The sequence below is a fragment of the Melopsittacus undulatus genome, chromosome 12, assembly GCF_012275295.1.
Source record: "Melopsittacus undulatus isolate bMelUnd1 chromosome 12, bMelUnd1.mat.Z, whole genome shotgun sequence".
Lineage (NCBI taxonomy): Eukaryota > Metazoa > Chordata > Aves > Psittaciformes > Psittaculidae > Melopsittacus > Melopsittacus undulatus.
The window spans coordinates 4097769-4120102 of NC_047538.1; the positions used below are offsets into that span (position 1 = coordinate 4097769).

Below are 22334 nucleotides of genomic sequence, written 5' to 3' on the forward strand. Positions count from 1 at the left end.
GAACATGCCCCAGGCTGCCCTTTAAGACTGAATTTGGCCGTTGTGAATGACTGCATTTGCACTGAATTGCCTGGAGACCATGGTGTGTACTAGCTGCAGAGCACACAATGTGTGTGGTGTGGGGTTAAGCAGCCACAGTGGTGCAGATGGGCATCACTTGGTTGGGCATGCAGAGTGCCAAGACAGAGGTAAACCTGCAAACATATCTTGGTCACCCATGAAGCATCAGAGTGACCTCTGATCTCAAGTTAGCTGGGGAGACCCAGGGTCAGTGTTTTCAATCCCATATCAGAAGCCCTGAAGGCAGATTTAGCATAGCATTGAACCGTGGTTTACCTGCGAGCAGGAGCACATCCCACACTATGAGGAGAGAGGAGATGGTCTGGGATGGTGACCTGTTGCAGGTTGGAACTGGATGATCTTAAGGTCCTTTCCAGCCCTAACTATTCTATGATTCTATGGCTGATGGGGATGGAGTGGGTGCAATGCTACCTGGGGATGGGAAGGAGCTCTGCACACCTCCAGATGAGTTACTGAATGCTCAGGTTTTGCATTTTGCAGTTGTATGGTGTGCTTGTTGCCTTCATGTACTGCCTGTGGCTACTTCCACATTAGCAAAAGCAGAGCTGAGTTGCATGTGAATCCTTCTCAGTCCCCTGGATCCTCCTCCTTGTGTTTTCCTTGTTTGACACTCCTTTATTACCAGGGCTCACACTTCTCAGCCTGTGTGATGTCTCTCTTAATGTATCTATTCATTAGCACTAAACAGTAACTGTCTGCTCGCTAATTCCTCTGTAATTAGAGGATCTGAATTCTTCTGCTTACACTCAGCACTGCCTGGCAGCCTTGATGTAGATCATTAGCAGTTGGTAAGAGAAGCTGCAGACACAAAAGCAGGGCTGGGACAGGAGAATGAAGGGTGTTGTGGGGAGAGGAAAGCTGCAGAGGGAAGGGATGGGCCTGGGGAAGAGGCATTACAGCCTCCCTCTGCCTTTGCTTTGGGTTGAGCAGCCATCTGGAGCTCCATCTCAGGAAGAGATGGACTTAATGCATGATGGGATGTCATGGGTTAAAGCAAGGCTGAATTGCTGAGGTTCACCAAGGGATAAATGCATCATAGTTGGGCCACCACCCGTGCTCAGTGAGTTCAGGACTGAGGAGGGATGTCACATCACCAGCATCAGCACCTTCAGCCATCACAAATTCTTCAGCGTATCAGGATAAAGCTGCTGTGAGAGAGTAAGAAATGCAAAGTAAGGGAACAGAGCAGCCAGTAGGCACCTGCTGAGTGTGGCTGGAGGTGTGGTGGTGACTGTCATCCTGAAAGGTAAACCGAGGATCCAGAAGGTGAGACACCATTCACCTTGTTCTTCCAGAGAAGGATGGCTGTGGTCACTACTGCTGCACCCCTCTCCAACAAGGTCTGGATTTCACTGATACTGGCCTTTACATCAGCTTAACTTATTTAGCTGTGTGGGGTTGCATTAGGACATTCGTCCTCATGTAGACGCAGGTGGTGGGTGGCTTCTATCAATGGATATTAAGGCATAATTAGACCAAACTGAATCATCCTTTCTTCCTATGAGGCGGCTTTCCAGAACGTGGAACTTTGTGGAAACTTCTTTATTCTTCATCATAATGTTTTGAATTAGATGTTGTACTCCATAGCAGCTCTGCTGCAGGTAAACTGCTGCCCTTGCTGGTCTCACTGTTCCCTTCGCACATCCAAGTGTAAAGGGCTGCCTCACTTAGCCATGCAGGCAGGTCTTTACCTCCCTGGTGGCTGCTGTCTTGTTGCCTTCAAACGTTGCTTCCCTCTATGCAGTGTCCCATTCTGGAAGCAAGATCTACATTTTGGTTTCCAAACCCAAGCACAACCTTGTAATTGTTCTCATGAGCCCAGCCATGGAGCTGTGATTATTGCTCCGCACAGGAGTTTTCATTCCCAATTTTACCATTTTGGACACTTTATGAACAATTTGGCAGCCATGTTTTTATGTAATTTTCCAGGTCTCTAATAATTGGTTAAAACTAATTTCATGTGATGCAGATGATGCTGATGCTGAGCCACAAAGTCATGCTGCCATGCCTCATTCGGGGCATGGGATCCCATCAGGTTTTGTGGAAGGGACATCTTGGGTCTTTGCTTCACCCTCCTGTTTGCAGTGGGACTATCACCAACAGTAGATCTGCTGTAGCTTTTCCTAGCTGGGTTTTGGAAACCTTCACTTCTCTCAGGATTCAAGTCACCTTCCCGGGAAAGACTTGGCTTAATTTCCAGCCTGATTTGTGGCTGGTGCCCCTTGTTGCATCACCTGCCCCTGCTGGGAAGAGTGAGCTTCCACCCTCTTTTAATGGAGCTCTAAGCAGTTGTAGCTGTGATTAAATTCACCCTTAATGTCTTCATTATCAGGCCAGCTCTCTCCAGTTGTCATGGTCACCCTTGGCTGGATCCCCTCAAGTTCCTTCTCAACCCATTTCCTCATGTTCTTCATTGCTCAAGTTGATGCTGGCCTTAGACTCATCATTTCGGTCCCATCAACAAAAGAGGGAGCAGTCCAGGTACCATGGTGCAGAGAGGAGCCCTGAGGGACAGGCCAGCTCTCTTCTTAGAAGGCTGGTCAAAAGGAAGCAGCCAACACCAACCTGTGCTTGGAGGCAGATTTCCTGGACCTTTCTCTTGCAGTGAGTGTCCTATAAAGACCAAAGGTGTTTAACATCCCAAGGGCAGGTTTTTGTTAGAACAGGAGGTGTGATGCTTCCTTTCTTACAAGATAGAAGATCAGAAAAGACTGGGACCAACAGAACAGGAATAAGAAGAGCTTGCAATAAGCATCCTCTTCCCACCACCTCTTTGCCCACCCCTCGGTCTTCAGCCAACTGGAATATACTCCTTCCAGCAAACTCTGCATGGTCTCCTCTGCCTTCCTATGAGATACCTTTTGTCACCTCTGAGACCAGGTTGTGTTTTCTCCTTGCTCTTCTGAGCAGGCATCTTCTTGACCTCCAGCTCCATGCTGTGCATTTCCCAACTCACGCTCTACTTGCCATCTGACACAGCCAGTTGTAAGGGACCATGATGTGGCTAAAGAAAAGCCACCCCATTTAGTAGCCCATTGCTCAAAGATCGGGTTCCACTAAAAAGCCTTTTCTCAGCCATCCCAGTACAAAAGATCTATGCCAAGAGTGTGGTTGAGAGCCACGCCAGCATCCCAAGAGGGAAGGCATAGGAGAGAAGCCAAGGGTTAAGGAGCTGAACATGGCCCAGCAGTCAGGATAATGACACTTGACTAATTGAAAGCCAAGCCAAGTTTCAACCCTCTTGCTGGTGACAACACACAGCCCCTGCTTGCTAAGTTTTGGCCATTCTTTGAGGAAGGATGGGGGGGGGAATCTTGATGCTGTGAGGATTTGCAGGCCCCATCCACACTGTGGCTGGCTGAGTGCCCTGGGAAAGTCACCAAGTGAAAGGGCTCCTTGGGCAGGGGTGACATAAATAGCGCATGGGTAGGGTACCTGTTGATAGCAGACTGTGGCTTTTGTGATCTGAGAAAGGGAGGAAAGAGCCCTGGGCTCTGGAATATCCAGAGTGATGGAGGAAAGAACATCCAGGTTTTTGGGAGCCTATTCCTTTTGGGAGCGACTCTTGTGTCACATGGGATGAGAAGGAAGGGTTTACTCTGATGGCTGAGGCTCTTGGCTGCAAACAGAGCCAAAAAGAGCCATAAACACCTAATACAGTGTGAATACAAGCTAGTGTGTGACAGAGGAAACCCATACGCTTTCCTGATAAACCCATCAGGAGCAGCATCCACAGTGGCAGAGTTAACTGGTGCTTCTCCCTTTCTATGGATCCAGATAACTTAGGATTTTTTGCATTATTATCCCAGGTGGCATTTCACAGCAGTGTCATGAAATGGGTCCTTTGGCTGGAGAGATGTGCAGCTCACACATGTGCATCCTGTTTGTGCCATTGGGGTTTGAGTTTCTGCGTCATGGTGGCCATCATCCCAACCAGGGGCTTGCATCCCAACCAGGCACTGTCTATTGGACAGGACTGTCCCGACAAGACTCAGAGGTGCCTGTGAGCTCAAGGACAGCTGAATGCTTCAGTGGTCCAAAACTAGCACATGGGTTATGGCTTTGCTGTGCTCTGAATGTACTGTGGATGGACTGAATCTGGCCTGGCTCTTATGCAGGGGTAGGGAGTTCAGCCAGGAGTGATGCAGCACAGGCAGGACAGATCCTGGGAAGTGCAGAGAGATATTTCCCTTATCTTCAACCAAACAAAGTCCTTTGCAGCTTTACTGCCAAATGCAGCAGGAGCATGGAGGGGTCAGATGAGGAGAGAAAGGAGTGGAACCAGGGTAGAAGGCAAAGTGAAGGTATAAGATTGGTAGGGATTAGCACTTCTCACCAGCCATCCAGCTTGCTGTTTGCTTGTCACATTAGTTATGCTGCAGGCTAGACAGAGAGAGGACTGTATTGCCAGGGGCACACAGGCTCTTGCTTTTATCTTCTCGCTTTCATCAGAAGGTCTGGCTGGCTTCCTCCTTCAGAGGGATGCACAGCAGTGGTCTGCACTCTTCTGAACACAAGAAGGGACTCAGCATCTCCTGTTCTCTCTCATGCTGCTTTAGCCTTGCCCTGAGCTGGCCTCAGTCAGGAATTACTTGTCTGTGTAACAACCTGGGAAAGTGTATGCAGAAATCACCTTGAAAAGGTGGAATGAGCTTTCCAGGCCTTAAAAGCCATGAATGTCTATTTCTTGTCTTCCAGTGTAGAAGTAAAAGGCAGGAGACTGCAGCATCTCAACATCTTGGATCTCTCATCCAACCTGCCACTTAAGGCAGGACTACTGCCAGCAATACATCAGGGCAGCCATGTCTTTGGGTAGACACTTATGGGTAATTCCCAAAGGCAGAGATCTCCCCACATTTCCAGTGACTTGTCCCAGGGTTCCCCCTGGTCAGGGAGCTTTTCCCTGTGTTCAGCATGAACCTCCCAAGGTATTATTTATGGCCATTGCTCTTTGTTCTACTAAGTTTCAGAGGTTCAAGCCAAGAGATGTTTTAGATCAATCTGCATATGAATTACCCTCCCATTCAGTCCTGTCTTTGGCTAAAGCATCATTCAGAAAGGCAACCAGTTTTGACTTGGCACATGAAGAGGTAGAAGGGCCCATCAAGTCCTTGTGCACGAGTCTGTGTAACACTGGCTTTTTCCCAATGACATCAATGGTTTTTCTAAGGAAGTGCAGTAGACTTTGCCTGTCTGGACACCAGTAAAACATTTGATTTCGAAAACTACTGGCAAAGCTGAAAGGCTGCCCAGGAACTGCCTAAATGGGAGAGTACTCCCACCCGCATGGGGAATCAGGAGGCTGGACTGAGGTGGCTAACTGAGGTCAATGAGAAGCAGCCTCATAGTTCTTGATGTTTCAAAATCTGGTAGAGTATTTCGTGTGCAGAAAACTGACACAAGCATTGTTAGGACAGAGGAGGACCACGATACCTCCAGGAACATGCTGAGAGGTGGGAAAGCAGAAATGTTGAGCTGTGGAGCTGTCTCCCACATGTTTGTGTGGCAGAGCAAGCAATGTGTCTGCTGAGCTACTGTAAGACTATTCCTGAAGTCCCTTAAATCCCATGTTTCTTCTACTGGGGACTTCACTGGATCTATTTCTGTGACTATTTGGCTGGCTCCTAGGCTCCAAAGCCTCCAGAAACCTTGACACCCTCATGGCTGCTTCTGTTATCCAGCATTAACAGCTAGACCTGGACCCACATAAGCATCCTGGCTCTGCAGCCCTTCTTCTCTCCCTCTTTGCTTTCTTTCATCCACAGCTCCAACCTTCCACCTTCACCCATACACAGGGCTGTTGCCACTGAAACCTGATGGATGCAGCTTGACATTTGCTGCCCTCCTCCTGTCACTTGGTGGCCCAGCCTCTTGCTTTCCCTGCATCTCCCTGGCTTACAGCACTGTGGCGAGTGACCCTGCCGTGTCCAAGTCCTTTCTCTGCCTGCTGGAGACCGTCTGCAGCCAAGGTTCCCAGATGGCAGGAGTTTTGCCAGCTGCTGGCTCTTTACCACTCCTCTTCATGCAGTTGGGGGATGTTGGCAGAGCAGGGCACGGGTTGCACTGCTAGAGCCTTTCTAGCAGATGCCCTTCTCTGCCTGCTCCCAGCTCTGTGAGCTTCTCCCCCTGCTGACTCCCAGGCTTCCCTGTTGCATAAATTACTCTGTGAATGCAAGGATCATTTTTCCCACACCTGCCTGGAGCTTTGGAAACCTGTTCCAACGCATCTGGAGCTGGCTTTGGGCTGAAAACAACAGCGCATCCGTGATGAATGGGGTGGCAAGTTCCTTCTGGTGAACCCTCCCCTTCTCCCCACAACGTGCTGCTGTCCCTGCTGCTGAGAGCTGATGGAGGGGCTCAAGGAGCTTACCTTTTGCTTACGTGTTCCAGAGGGGTGGTTTCTCCTCACTGCTGCACTTGGCACAGGCAGTCTGCAGTGCTAATTGCTTCGCTTGCTCACCAGGCATCAAGTGCCAGCATCAGGCAGGTGGAGATGCTGGAGGCAGGTAGGCAAGGCTGCAGAGATAAGGCAGGCCAGTGTCAGGGTCACAGTGCTTGGACAGCTGAGCATACACCACTCAGTGATGTGTTTATTATGTGGATAAATAGATGATTGTAGCAAACCAAGTTTAATGCACCCCTGTGGCTGGTTGTCCCTTGGTCCATCCAGGAGTCGCTGTGATTTAGGAGTCCTGTCTATGTGTAAAATGATGTCTATCTGATGGGGTTCAGGCAGGAGCATCCTCAACATGCCTGTCTGGTTGGAGCCTGGTTCCTGTTCATCACAGCCACTGGCAAGTGTGCAGGAGCCTGCTGCATTGGTAGGGCTGGGCAGTAAATGTTCTTTCCAGATACCCTCCGATGCTTCCAAACTTGCCCCCCCACAAAAAGGAGGACCAGCCTGCTGGAGTCCTCCATGAAAGAGAGCAAAGGAGCAAGTTCAGCCTTAGATTAGCCAGACTCAGTGGGTCCAAGGGGATGCTCTGCATTAGGTGTCATTTTGCTCATGACATTGCCTTGATCTGCAGCAGATGAGGTTTCCATAGGGAGGGGAAAGCCGGAGGAGGGAAGGACCTTGGTGCTGAGTGACCCCAGACCTGCTCCAGTGGTAGGATGCTGGGATCCTCTCAGTGCTGAGTAAAAAGCCCTGCCTCCTCCATGGGCAGGATGGCAGCATGCAAATGAAGGCTGCAAACCCAACTAAACAAAGAGCATAAAGACAGCCAAAAGCCTTCATCTGCCTGGCCCAAGTCACCGGGCTTGTGGCAGGAGGAACTGCTTTAAAGGCTGTAATCTACACCAAAGCCTTTGCTGATTCCAATGGGGCCGGAGCCAGGGCCAGCTTGGACTGCATTGCCATGCTTTTAAGACTTTCCAGCATTCGTCATCACAAACTGAAGGGGCTGGAGGCTGGGCCTGCTGGGAACTCTTCCAGACACTCGATGCACACAAGCAGTGTGGGTACCAGCCTGATGGGGCCACCTTGCCAGGAACCTTGGAAGCAAAAACCTCACAGGCTGTGAAATCCCGGGATGCTAGAGCTCTGTCAAGCCCAATGCTTTTGCTGCTTTGAGGGTGGATGTGAAGGGATGTGTGCTGCCAGGTAATGATTTCAAAAGGATATAGCTCCTGAAGAAGCCATCACAGGGGTGGACATTGGGAAATAAATTGGGTGAGCAAACGTTTTAATAGTCCAAGCAATAGTGAACCCTTTTGGGAGGAGAATCACACACACTGAAGTGCTGATGGAGGAGCCTCTGGAGGGCTCCAGCCCAACCTCCCATGCAGAGCACAGTCACCAGTGTTGCTATTGAGGACAAAGGAAAAGCTTCCCTTCCTCACTTCCTCAGCCAGGTATTCCTTACTGTGATGTTTTCAGTGCTTATGTTAGAGGAAAGCATCTCCAATTCAAACCCATTATTCAGGAGGGCTTGGGCTGTGAAAGCCTGCGATGCTTAAATGGCAGGAGAGTGCTTTACCTGGAGAAGTGAAAAATGGAGGTTTAACCAAAGAAGTCAGTTTTCAGTTAGGTATTAGATGCAGTTGGACTTTGAGCTGAGTAAGAGCATGAAGAACTGGGGCTTTGAGCGATTGGACCTGGACTGGGGACAGCTAGAGACCACTGCACAGTGACAGTCACCTTCTGGGGCTTGTGTGGCACTGGGATGCCTTGGGACAAGGAGCGAGGGCTGATGTGGATTATGTGTTCCTTGGGTAACCTCCTGGGACAAGGCACCCAGGTCTGTGGGGAAGGGCAGAGTGAGTTTTCCTGGCTCTCTGCTCTGCCTGTGCTTGAGAAACAGAGGTCATCTAAGCCCCGTGTGCCTATTTTGCCTGCTTGCAGCCTTGCGTGGGGGCCCTGTGTGCTCCTGCCAGTTCAAACAATGGGGTTTGGGCTCTGCTGGAGCCTGGATTCCAGCCCAAATGTCTCCAGGCTCTGTGGCTTCAAGGTCAGGGAAGCCCTTGCTCCATGGCTGATCACAGCACTTATCCTTTAGTCTCTCTGGAGTGAGCTGCTGGGGTTGTGTGGAGCTGGAAGTGCAGAAGGAGCTCTGGGACCCCTGTACTGAGGAATGCCCTGCTCTGGTGCCATGTGGGATCCCATTCCCATGTTATTGCCATGTGTTGGAGCTACCTGAGTGACCAATGAGGCTGCATCCCTGGGTAAAAGCAGTGGAAGAGAAGCTTGCCCATGACCCTAAGGCTTTCTCTTTGCCCTGTTTGCAAGGCACTTGCAGGCATCCACTGCCAGATCCTCTATCAGCAACTTTCTGCCCCACATCTCCCCATTTACTGCCCTGTCCCATGGCCTCTGGACTAGCTGGTGCCTTGCAACATCATGGTGCATTTCCCTGCCACTCTGTCTTCAGCTGGGGGTCATGCAGTTAATCCTGACCCCAGATCACAGCCGCTTCTGCATGTGGGTAATTGAAAATGCCAGAATTCCCTGCTGACTCTCCTATAGGAATAAAAGCAGCTCCCGGTCCAGTAACCTGACACTCCAGGATCTGTCAGGAGGGCTCCGAGGAGATGCTGGAAAACTCCCAGCTGTTCACCTCTTTTTTTGTGTCCCCTGGGTAGTTTCAAAGTGTTGCTGGGGAGAGGCCACAGGCCAGCTTGGCTTTGCTTTCCCTGTCCTGAGTGTTTTCCAGAGCAAATGTTGACTCTGTCTGACATGACATGGGTTAGTGGTATTAAAGTGATCAGAGATAGGGTTTGCTGCCTGTAACCTAACTCTTCCAGCTAAGCCAACAGAGTGGAAGCGCTTTGATTGTACCATGATCTCAACAGCGCTGACCCACTGGTAGGCAAAGAGTGAAAGGCAGATGAAGGAGGCAGGGGGTAGGGGCAAAACAGGGGGTGGATTGCAACTGGTAGCATTTCAGATGGTGTAAAGATCATGAAAGAGAAGCTGCAGGAAGATCCTGGTGTCCCCCAGCAGGTGTCTATGAAACAGACAGGGATTGACAGGACAAGGGGTAACGGGTTGAAACTTAAACAGCAGAGGTTTAGACTGGATATAAGGAAGAAATTCTTTACTGTTAGGGTGCTGAGGCACTGGAATGGGTTGCCCAGGGAGGTAGTGAATGCTCCATCCGTGGCAGTGTTCAAGACCAGGTTGGATGAAGCCTTGGGTGATATGGTTTAGTGTGAGGTGTCCCTGCCCATGGCAGGGGGGTTGGAACTGGATGATCTTGAGGTCCTTTCCAATCCTAACTATTCTATGATTCTATGATGCAGAAGATGCTGCCTGGGGAGTCCAACACACTGGGCTGCTCCCTGTAGTGTTGCTCTGTCTGCTGGCAGTGTCTTGTCCAGTTTTATCCCCTTTAGAGCAACAGTGCAGCTTCCCAGCCTGAGCAGTGTGACCTTCCACAGCTTGACAGCAGCACCAAGGGTATAGGTGTTTTGGAGCAGCCCTGAAGTGCTGTGGACATCATCTGGTGTGTAGGTAGAAGGGGGCTCGTTTCAGCAGCATCACGTCACTGGGAGTCAGACCTACTAAAAACCAGTGGCAGCAGCCCCTGGCAGTTGTGGTGGCTCAAGATCAGGGCCTGGCATGGAAAATTTGCCTCTGCTATCAAAGCTTATTAGAAATAGGATGCTTGTAGCCCTGGTAGGTCCCCTGGGATGGGGTGAATGAGCATGCATAAGGGAGCAGACTGTGCCACAGGATCTCAGATTATGTTGCTCGATGTCTGTGAGGAAGGTGCCTGCTTGCTCTCCTGTTAAGTGATTCCTTATAGACTCTTATGTCTTTATTCTTTGTCTCTCTGTAATGAAGAGGTAGAAGCAGGATAGGAGGGAGGCCACCATAGGATAGTGAAGAAGCCAGGCTAGGAGAAAGGTAACAGCTCCCAGATGGATGCTGTTTCAATAAAAGAGGAAGATGCCCCAGCAGATGCCCTGAGGACTCCTGGGCTTGTTTGGCCAGATTAAGAAAACCTGGTGTCATGGGTATAGGTTGGGGAGGGAAACACTCCATCTTCCTAAGAATGCCTCTAAATGGTACAAGTCAGGGATGTAACACCAAGGAGGAAAATGGGCCTATTTATTTCCCATTCACCCAATACATTGTGTGATGCCCCCTTGCTGCTTTTTGTCAGTTTTATTGTAATGAATTGCCCTAAGCTTTACATAGCAATTTTACTAATTGCTCTGATTTCAGATGCATCCAGGGCCTCTCACCCTGCTCCCAGCACGACACAGGGTTATAGGGAATGCAGAAGTGTCTTGGGTCCTGAGGCATTTGTTCCAGCCCTGCATCAGCAGTGAAGTGCACAGAGTGAAGGAAGCAGCAGGTACCTCGTCCCTTTGCAGAGAGGGAACAGCAGCTCTGCCCATCTGGCTGAGGATGAGGCTGAGTCAGGGAAGTGCCATGTTGGACACAGAGCAATAGCAAACCTGAGTGAGGAGGTGGATGCTGTCTCTGGAGCTAGAGATGGTTACTGGCTACTGCCATCAGTTTCGAGGTTTATGCGGAAAACTGGGAAAGGTTCAGAAGAGAGTCATCAAATTGATCTGTGGGCTGATAAATCTGTGAAGCACACAAGAAACTCAGGTAACAGAGGGAAAGGAAATACTTTCATGATCTTTCAGTTCTTCTATGAGGGCAAAAGTCCGTTTCTAAACTTCCAGCACTTGGAAGCTCAAGTCCGTACGCTTCCACCTGAAAAGAATAGGTGCATTTTAGAACAGGGCCAGTAACTGCAAGGCAAACCTTGCAAGAAGCACAGCGGGCTCACCATAATATGAAGTCCTCAGAGAAATCAGGATGTCTGTCTATAACACAGGGTCACCCCAAGCGTTTCAGCTGTGTTTAACTCACTGCCTGGCTTCTGTTGCCAGTCTCATGCTGATGTTCAGACCAGAACGTTATGGTCACTTTTCCCAATTTCCTGCAAAATTGACATGTCCTTGTGCTGTCTCATCATGCCCTGGGTTTTGCAGTCTCTGTGACCTTCTTTCAGGTATTGCCTGGAAAACTCAGCTTGCTTCCCTTCTTGTCTTCTCGCTTTTCCTTATTTCCCTTAATCTTTTCTACCATGTTCAACAGGCTCTGCTGTTGAGCCCTGAAGGTGGGGTACATCTGGATCCCCATCCTTCCCAAGTGTTCCCAGTAGCTGAGCTCAGGCAGCTCCTTGCACTCTGTGTGGGCTGCAGAAAAGCCAGACAATAAGAGCTTTTGACACCCCCATGGATTCCTCCTCTGGAGCTGCCCATGAGCAGAGAAGTCTGCTCAGCTCCTGGTGCATTAAGGTAAAGTGCTGAAGCCCCAAGCTCGAGCCTAGACAAGGCTGACTCTGAAATGATTCTGCAAGCAAGCTGGGCTGGAAACCTCCCAGGGTCAAAACTGACCTAAGTCTTTCTGTGATTTTATTATGGTGCCTTTCCCCTATGTCTGTGATAGCACAGCAGTCACTGAGAAGATGCAATGGTGGAGGTTCCTGCCTATCCAGAGACACTCCTTTGCCCCAGGTAGAAGAGAAGTGCTGAAGTTGCTGTAGTCACTCATCCCATTTGCCTCATTAAGGCTCATCAGATGAGCCCCACCTCATCTGTTTGGTTCTCTCATTTCTAAGCCAGATGAGGGCAGGTTCACCGTGTTCCACAGCTGCCTACCTGGGCCGTGGCTGGTCACAAATGATTCACATGGTGCTCTAGCTGTTATCTTCTGCAGCTTCCTCAGCATGGAGGAAGCAGGAGATGCCTTGCAGAAGCCTTGTCCTCCCAGGCTGGCCCACAATGCATGGAAGTGGCAGAAAAGCATCCCATGGTACTTGCTCCTACCCAGGGGGACCCATAGCTGAGATGCTTCTGCAGCTGCAAGGCCAGCTGTGGAATCTGTATCTAAATCATGGAATGCTGCCACATCCCAGTTCTGTAGTGGGACAGGTCTGGGTGTACACAGCCTCTGTCCTGGAGCAGCCTGTATGAGTGTGGGATGAGTTCCCAGAGCATGTGCAGCTCAGATGTGCCAGAGAGACCATGGGCTGTGTACTCAGGCCCAATCCCATGCTGCAGGGTGATCTGTAGTTTGGTCACATCTTCCTTCCAAGGCCTTTCTCCACAGGGAGAAATACTTGTCTTGGAGATTGCAGATGTCCTATGAAATGTGTTGTCAAGGAAGCAGCAAGGTCTGGCAAGAGCTCACAGGCTCCAGAATTGTTACCTGTGCTTTATCTTAATACCAGTGTGAGAAACTAATCCCAGGAGTTTGCAAGATGGGCCATGTAGCAGTGGGACTAGGATATAAGGGATAAGGGATGGTCTGAGATGATGGAGAGATTCAGACTGGTGGGTAACAGGGTTTGGCTTTAGCCAGAAGCGGATGGCAGGATTGGCGTTTAGGAGGAGGTAGGGCGCTGGTCTCAGGATCCATTGGAATCAGAGGATGGTTTGGGCCAGAAAGTACCTGTAAAGATACCTTCCTGCCACGGACAGGGATGTTTTTCATTAGATCAGGTTGCTGCAAGGCCTGTCCAAGCTGACCTTGGATACTTCCCATGGTGGAAGTTCTCTGCACTTTACTTTGAATGAGTGCTGGACAAAGGTGGTGATGGCCAGCACTTTGCTGAGGCTAGCCTGCCTTGCACCTTCCGTCAAGAGTGGGGAAACCCAAGGAGATGAGGGAAACAGTGGAGCAGTGTGGTGGCAGATTTTGCTTTAACATATCCAGCCCTAACTCCCTTTGGCACACAGGCATTGAACATCCTGAGAGCTACCGTGCTCTGAATCCAGAAAACCAGTAGTGAGGAGGCAGATGGATGGCTTCTGTTGGTATACTTTGAGAGCAGTTGCTCAGCTGTAATTCATTACAGCAATGTGCAAGAACATGCTGCAGCCACACTGGTCCAAGTAGCACAGTCCTACTGCTGCTGTGTCTGCAGTCCTCAGCTGGCACAGTTTCTGTCGCTGCTTGTAGTGCCAAAGGAAAGCAGACTGGAGACGGGTAATTGATGCTTTGCTTTGTGTGCCACTCTTCCAAACTGTTTCTCAGAGCTGTCAAATGAGTTGTTCTTCCATGAAATATTGAAAGGGTCGGGCCTGGTAAAAGCCCTTCTGAGTGCAAGCCTCTCTGCATCCATTTATAACTAGGCCTGGCATACAAGTGATGGGGAAGCTTTCTTGCTACCACTTTCCATTTCTCTCCCATCCCAGAGGCTTGCCCTCTGCCCCAAAGCTGCTGAAGCAGTGGGTCTGTGCTGGCAGATGTGCCAGGGCTAAGGCTGTGCTGGAGTTAGCACTCTCCAAGGCTGGGCTGGTGATGAGTGATGTCTGGGATGGGCTCTGGACTGACATCCCTGCAGGCTGCATTGGCTCTGCTGTCAGCAGGCTGGGCACAGGGTGGACAAGGACCCGTGCTCTGCTCACTGCTCTCAGAGTGAAGAGAGGGCAGTGTGGGCATCTCCATGTGCCAACCCCTCCAGCGAGGGGGCTGTAGGCAGATACCTGTAGTGCTGAAGCATCTCTGCTGTCAATGACTGAGCCAGCACAGGTTAAAAGCAGTCCAGGCTCCTTGCTCCCCTGCCCCGGTCCACAACAGGCAGGAACAGAGCAGGTCAGAGTTTCCCAGGGAGCTGTCAGCCTGGTCCTGCCCCATGAACTTGTCAGCACAGCTCCCTGGAAGAGCATTTCCCCTTAGCATGGTCCCAGCCTGGCCGTGTGTGGAGCCATGCAGGCAGCACAGGGCAGTGAAGGGGTGGACGTGTGGCTGGGCTGTCTGAGGAGCTGCTGGAAGGTCTCATTGTGCACAGTGGGACGAGTGGCATCTGTGGGTGTGCTGTTTCCAGGGCACGCTGGCGAGGCGGGTGGCTCCCCATTGTCAGTGTGTCAGGTCAGGTTTGCATTGCCTGCTCAGGCTGCCTGATGCGCCTCCCCTCATTGCCATGTGCAGCTTGCAGACCCAGCACACCCAGGCGGAGAGGAGCTGCTTGCTTCCTGCATCTCTGCCTTCGAAAGCTTCTCTATGCAAATGTCAAAGTACAAAACCCCTGTTTCCCCAAGGCAAGCAGAGAGGATTGCATGTTGCTGGGCTGGTAATGCTTTTCTAGGGGAATAAGGCTGTGTTTGCTCCAGCCCTGGCTCTACTTCGCCTGGGAATGGTCTGTTTTCCTGCCTGAGACACTGTCTGCATGTTGTCTAATTACAAACTCTTACTGTGCAGCAGGAGCATTTTGCCCTCCCCTAGCTGCTCTCTGCAAATAGCAGCAGCCAGGATCCCCTGACCCCCAGATAGCTCTGCCACTGCTGAAGGCAAATTAATTAGCTTCAAGCATCAGTAATACACCCGTCTGCCTCCAGCCAGGGGATGCAGCAGGCATCTGACTGAGGCCTCTCTCTTGATCTCTCTTCCAGCTCCTTCAGCTGTGTCCATCATGCACCAGGTCAGCCGCACCGTGGACAGCATTACCCTCTCATGGTCTCAGCCTGACCAACCCAATGGAGTCATCCTGGATTATGAGCTGCAATATTATGAGAAGGTACTGCGGGACCTTGGCTGGGGTCAGGGACAGGGTTTTGGGAGAGGAGGTGGTGCAAAGCTTCCTGCAAGGGTGTGACACTGGCTACAGCAGTTGGTTGGTCAGTAGTTACCTCTCTTGCTGCAGTTGGCCGTGCAGGTGGCAGTGGCTGTCAAGCTGTTCCAGTGTCTCTGTGTAGGTACTGCAGGTGTGGAAACGCTGCTGGTCTTTAGGAGAGATTCCTCCTTCACCTCTCCAGCACTTGTGGCTGGTGGACCCATTGCAGGGAGAGCTCAATAGCCAGGGTCCAAGCTCTGATTTTTCCCTTTCCCCTACTGGGGCATTAGTGGGGAATTGGGATGGTTGGTAGGGAGCATCTGCTCCCTGGCTGGACCACACTAGCTGAGTGTCCAGTCTTCGAGATGCAGTGTAATTCTGTCTTTCTGTGTATTTACACCAAAGGTAAGTTTGACATCTGTGTGCAGCCTGAACCCAGATGTGGTATCAGGGAGAAGCCACCCCATACTCCTATGGGGGGTAAATAGCACACTACAGAGTCAGGAGAGGCTGATGTGAAGGGGGTCTACAACTGTGGCTCTTTCATCCCCAAGGAACATGCTCCTTCTGCATCCTCCCTGCCCATGCAAGCAGAGGGACTGCGAGCCAGGGCTGTGCCAGTGTGTCTGTGCCATGGGGCTGGAGTTTAATGACCATGGTCCCAGGACCTGCCAAGCTCTGCCATGCTGGTGAACTTCACCCATGCTACCCAGGGGATGTGGGGAGCAGGTGATTTCTCCTTCCAGGAATCTGCCCCTTACACGAGAGCTTATAAACTATACATTAAAAATTGCAAACTAACTAATTAAAAAGCTTTATGATTAAATGGAACTGAAAATATTTTTCCCAGCAGTTGCCAGAAGAAATGATTAATCCCCCCCACTGCCTGCCTGTGACCTATTTTCTCATCACCAAGAGCCAGAGGGAGAATGAGGATGGGGGGGGGGAGCTTCTTTGTAAGCTGTTAAATAGGTCCTGACCTATATCACATAAATCACAGCCATTTATTTGACCCTTGGAAATGATCCCAGAATATGTGGCGAGGTAACAAGACAGATCTGGTCTTTTCCCCAGGGATGCTCAGCATAGGGACAGATCTCAGGGAGTTCATTCTCCTCCTCTTACTTTCTCTTAATCTCTTCCCCATTTTCTTTCTTTCCCCTCTGTTTTCTGGGAGAGGCTGTAAATAAATGGAGTTTTTGTCTAAAGGGGAAGCTTCTGTTTGTGGCCAGTCATCACAAGGGACCGCAAGGTGAGCATCTGCTTGCCCCATTGTCAGAGCTTAGGGCACAGCATGTTCCTGATGACAGGGACAAGTGGCCCAAGCCACACTCAAGCAATGCATTTCATGGCATCAGGCTCTCAGGTGGAGCACTGAGCCCCAGCAGAGAGGACAAGGCAAGCAACCCCATATGCTGATGCTGAGGTGCTCTGTCCCAGTAGTTCATAGAATCATTGAATGGTTTGGGGTGGAAGGGACCTTTAAAGGTCACCCAGTTCCAACCCCACTGCAATGAGCAGGGACATCAGCTTGCTTAGAACCCCTGATCTTGAATGTTTCCAGGGATGGGGCATCCACAACCTCTGTGGGCAAACTATGGCAGACTTTTAGCACTCTCATTGTAACGATTTCTTCCTTATATCTAGCCTGAATCTACCCTTCTTCAGTTTAAAACTGTTACTCCTTGTCCTATTGCTACAGCCCCTACTAAAAAGCCTGTCCCCATCTTTCTTTTAAGCCTCCTTTAAGTGTTGAAAGGCTACAATGAAGTCTCCCCATTCTCTTCTCCAGGCTGAAAACCCCCAACTCACTCAGACTTTCCTTATAGAAGACATTCACCATCCTTCTCATGGCCTTATCACAGAATCATGATGGCTTTCCTGCAGTCCCAGGGGCCACACTGCGTCTGTGAGGGGCTCAGTTTTCTTGTGAGAGGCATCCAGACACTCTTTAATGCAATGCAATTGATCATATTCCTGGCTGGGAGAACAAATGCTTTTGAGCTCTCCACCCAAGTGGTGTTCTCCATCAGTCAGGAAACTGTGGACCCCATGGCTCTACCCCCAGAGCGGCTGGCAGTACCCTGTTCCCACATCTGAGCATCCCTCTTTAATGCACACAATCCCTTAGGGGCTGAAATTCAGATGTATGTGATGATTTGGCACACAGCCTCGGACTAGCTTGGTACGTGTGGCTCTGTTTGCTTCAGGAACCACAGCAAAGTGCTGCTGTGCAGATGCACAGAGGAGCTGTTTGCCAAATTCAGTCGGTTGACATTTTCCTTTGGCTTGATGCATGTATTTATTGATTGATTTTTGGATGATAAAGCATGGCTCTTTAGAAATACTTTCTGCAGATTCTTTGGGCCTTTCACAGACTGTGCTTCAAGGAACTCTATTGATCAGACTTTGGTTCCAGCTTAAATTTGACTCATGGGAAGCAGATGAGGATTCAAAAGCAAAGCTATGAGGAAATAAGAAGTGTGTTATTTTGAATTAGGATTTCCGAATTAAAACCAAAATGAGCAGGAAAAAAACCCCAAAACCACCCAAAAAAACAAACCCAACAAACCTATGCAAAAAACAACAGCTTGGACTTAAACCCTAAAGTGCCTGGGATGCCCTTGACCTACTGAGGAAGCCCTAGGGGTGGAAGGGGAAGAGTGTTTGAAGTGAATGCAGAGGTTGCTGGAGAGCTGATGCTGAGCTGTATGCCAAGGGAACAGAATAGGTTTGATGAGGGAAGGTGGAGAGCTGTAAAAGCTCTTTTATTTGTAGGATTAAAGGAGAGCAGAGTCATGAGAACACCTTCCTCAGAGAGCAGACATCGATTTCCCCAGTTATAAACCATCATGTAAGCATGCCCATTGCATTCAATTTAAAGTCCTCCAAGAGCAGGGATGAGGTCCCCTCCAACAGTTGGACAAATGATTTTAAGGCAGCTGTGTTGTTTGTGCCATCCAAGGGCCTGGGAGGATTCATGCAAGCCCCTGAGCACTTAAAGCTGTAAACATGTCCTGACCTATTTCCCTCTTAGCCTTCCTGGGAAAGGTCCGAGGCACTGCTGAGGCCTGATCAGACACACAAAGGCCATGAGTTTCCTGGGTGTTCATCTTTGCTTGATCTTTCTTGGGTTTTGTTTCTCTGTACTTGAGCTTTTCACTGTCACTAGTCTAATTCCCAAACACCCCAGTGATACCTGCGCACCTCCAGTGCCAGGTCCTGGTGGATAAAGCTGTTTTTTTAGGTTTTTTGGGAGAAAAAACTGTTCCTGAACCTGTTAATCCAAGGTGTTTTCAGAGGTGCTCCTCATTACCCTGCTGAGTGATGTGCCATCAGCATTTGGGAGCCTCCAAGTTTGACTGCACATTTGACTGTGCATTGTATTGGGAGAAGCACATTCCTGGCAGACCACTCTCTTACCAGCCATCCACACCAGAGCACTGCTCAATCAAAAGCTTCATACAAGAACAAATTAACTCCATGAATGTTGCCTTTCAGCTGCTTTGCAGCTGTGGGGAGAAGAGTCTGCTCAACCCCAGGTCGTGAGTATAATCCATCTCACAAATGCCAGTGCATTTGCAGCTCTGTTCCAGCACAATGTCTAATTGAGGAAGCACCAAGCTCTCCCAGGAACATAAGGAGAACATTGGTTCAACATGATCTGTTGTATGGAGCCCCACAGTGAATGACTGTTCTTTGTGGGCCTCTCGTGTTGCTGGTACTATGGCTTCTGGCTGTGCGCATCCTCTGAGAGAAGGTACCAATGCTGTTCTCACAAGGGAATGAACATGAGAGCAAAGTCACCAGATGGCTAAGCAGAAAAGAAAGGAGACCAGCAGCCCCCAAAGGCAAACCCCACCATTTATTGGTGAGGAAGACAACTTCTGACTCACCCTGTGCTTCATCAGTTGAGGAGGCTGAGGACACAGCCCAGGCAAAGGGTGTGCAAAGCTTGGTGCAGAGCCTCCACTGACTCCTCCTTCACTGTGCCTGCAGGCAGCCAAAGCAGCACAAGAGAGCAGCATCCTGCATGACGTGTACCACTGTGTGATGAAACCTTGGTTCATCACAAGGTGGGACCTTCTGCTTCATCACTGCTTTAACACCCTGTGTCCTTGAGGAGTCCTTGCAGGAGTTAGTGAGGAGGAGTGAATGCTTTGCTCCTCATGGGGAGTTTCATTCTGGTCTAATGGTAGCACAGGACAAGAAGAAATCCCTCCATGTCGTCCCCCCACCTCCATAGAGTTTCACATCCGAGACAGAAGTCCAGTTCCTTGATCACACCCTCAGTCCTACTTGATGCCATTGCACAAGCTATATGTGTGACTCCTTTGTGCCAGTCCCTGCCTACTTCTCATGAGGTTATCTCACCTCACTGGTCAGCCTGCATGGAGTGGCAGTTCATGGGCTTGCTGAGCCCATTGCAGTGCCTGAAGTGAGCGGATTCCAGAGATTTGCCTGTAAACTTGCCAGCTCAGACTCTGAGCTGTCAGCTGCTGATCTCTTCCAACCGGTGATCCTGCCAAGGCAGCCTGACCTGCCAGATCGGAGGTGCTACCAGAAAGGTCGAGCCCTTTCAACACAGCTACACACGTTTGATTCCAAGGCTGTTGCCTGTGCCTGTTTTATGGGAGCTCGTACTAACAGCTTGGCTTTCCTAAGATGCCTCTGTTTCCCAGAACCCACGCTGTTTGCGTGTATTGCTGCTTAGAGTTGGCTTTCGGGACTTCGTGGCTGCCAGGCATCTAGCCCTGACCACATTCAGCACCCTCTTCCATCCTCTGTTGACCTGTTTCTCCATGTCCCTGGAGGGACCAGGGCTGCCTGTTCTCTTGTACAGGGGCTTGCACAAGGAGACCCTGCCCATCCACTAGTGCTTCTGGATGTTCAGCTAAAAGAGCATAATTACTAAGGACAGTGATGGATCCATCATCTACACAAGTGCAGTGCCATCTATACCATTATGATGGGGCTGCTCAAATTTGGAAGTAGTCTCATTGTTGCTTTTAAATACACTGTTTGGTTGCCCAGCTTTCAAAACTTGGCATGGTCCCTGGTGAAGCAGTCACTGGGCAGGGGTACTGCAAACAGTGAGTGAAGTAGGCTGTAACAGTTCTTTTTCTCCTTCTTAGTAGCTGGTGCAAGGCTGTGTTTGGGCTTTAGTCTGAGAACAGTGCTGATAACACACCTGTGTTTTAGTTGTTGCTCAGTGATGCTTACCCTGACCAAGGTCTTTTCAGTCTCTCATGCTCTGCCAGTGAGGAGGGGCACAAGAAGCCAGGAGGATGCAGAGCCAGGACACCTGGGCCAAACTAGCCATAGGGGTATTCCATACTACAGCACATCATGCCCAGGATAGAAACTGAGTGCAGTCACTCAGAAGGCCCAGGTCGGGCTGGGTATCGGTCGGTGGGTGGTGAGCAATTGTATTGTGCTTTGCTTGTGTTTATTGGGGTTTTTTCCTTTCCTCTTTTAGTTTTATATTCTCTACCCTTGTTATTTCCCTTATAATTAGTAGTAGTAGTTTTACATTATACTTTATATATTATATTTAGTTATTGGGCTGTTCTTATCTCAACCTGTGGGGTTTACATTCTTTCGATTCTCCTCCCCATCCCACCTGGGACATAGGGAAAAGGGGGGAGTGAATGGCTGCATAGTTCTGAGGCAGTGGCTGGACTTAAACCATGACCCAGGCCCAGGTAGCAGTACTTCTCTTGAGGTCCAAAACCCTATGTTCAGGTGGGCTTTAGCTCCAGCACAGGCAAAAGGAGATGGAGAAGAGCGAATGGAGGGGCTGCCAAAGCTGGATCAGTCGCAGGAGCAGGAAGTGAGGAAGAAGGACAGTGCTAAGAGAAAGTGGGTACAGAAGAGGGAAACAGTTCCCATCCCCATTGACCTTAAGGCTTGGAGAAATTACCTGAATTTCCTATCTAACACCTTCATCCAAGCCTTTCCTGAGAGGTGATAGCCCAGGGATATCCATACTCACATTCCTCTTACTGTGTTTCCCTGCCAGGATGCAGGCTCAGAGAAATAACCTGTTTGTTCAGGCCCGTGCTCTCCTTACGGTTGTTTCTCCATCCATGCTGCCCTGGTCTCCTGCACTTCTTCCTTCTAGAAATGCAGTGCCTGATTCTCCACTTGACTTTCCCGATGACAGATTTGTGTTTTCTTGGCAGGATCTGAGTGAAGTAAATTCCACAACAGTGAAGAGCCCCACCAACACCGTGGCAGTGCAAAACCTCAAAGCTGGCACCATCTACGTCTTCCAAGTGCGGGCACGTACTGTGGCTGGGTATGGCCGGTATAGTGGCAAGATGTATTTCCAGACTATGACTGAAGGTGAGCCTTCAGATGCCTTTATATACAGATGACACAGGGTTTAGAGAGACTGGAGGAAGATGGAGGTGCACTGGCAGCAGTGCTGGTCCCTCTGATGTTGCTTCAAGGGTACATGGGGACATGTTGACTCGGTTGGATTTAGAGGAAACAAGGTTTGTGATCTTCATGTGCACAGCTGTCGGTGACAAATGCAGACCTGAGTCTTTGTTTTCTGAATTTATGCTGCTAAATCAAACAGGCCAAGCCAGTTTTGTGGCCCTGAGGCCAAGGAGCAAGGCACAGCTTGCATCCATGGGACTAAAATTTCCACTCAAAAGAGATAGCGCCATCCAGCCTTTCTACTGGGGCACTTTTCCAGTCACAGCCAACCTGAGCCATGCCTGGGATAGCACTATAGGTCCAGGACCAAAACCATGCCAGGAAACCCATTAGCAATAGCCATGCAAATGTGGACATGGCTCAGGGATGTGCTCTGACCTTAGAATCATAGGATGGTTTGGGTTGGAAAGGGCCTTAAGCTCATCCAGTTCCAACCCCCCTGCCATGGGCAGGGACACCTCACACTAGACCATGTCACCCAAGGCTCTGTCCAGCCTGGCCTTGATCACTGCCAGAGATGGAGCATTTACCACTTCTTTGGGCAACCTTTGCCAGTGTCTCATCATCCTCACAGTAAAGAACTTTTCCCTTATATCTAACTGAAACTGGGATTGCCCTGACCTTGCACTTGGCTTGGTTGAACTTCATGAGGTTGTCATTGACCCAGCTGTCAAGCATATCCAGGTCTCTCTGGCTGGCATCCCTTTCCTCCAGTGTATCAACCGAACCACACAGCTTGGTGTCATCAGCAAACTTGCTGGGGGTGCATCAATCCCACTGTCCATT

General features: G+C 50.0%; 1 protein-coding gene across 2 annotated transcripts in view; it reads left to right on the plus strand.

Annotated features, from left to right (window-relative positions):
• The window catches only part of EPHB2 (EPH receptor B2), a 103165-nt gene that overhangs the window by 69292 nt on the left and 11539 nt on the right, over positions 1 to 22334 (plus strand). For both annotated transcript variants that reach the window (XM_034068196.1, XM_034068197.1), the window contains exons 6-7: positions 14941 to 15065; positions 21287 to 21449. In XM_034068196.1, coding sequence (XP_033924087.1) covers positions 14941 to 15065; positions 21287 to 21449 — 288 coding nt within the window. The remainder of the gene's footprint in view (positions 1 to 14940; positions 15066 to 21286; positions 21450 to 22334) is intronic.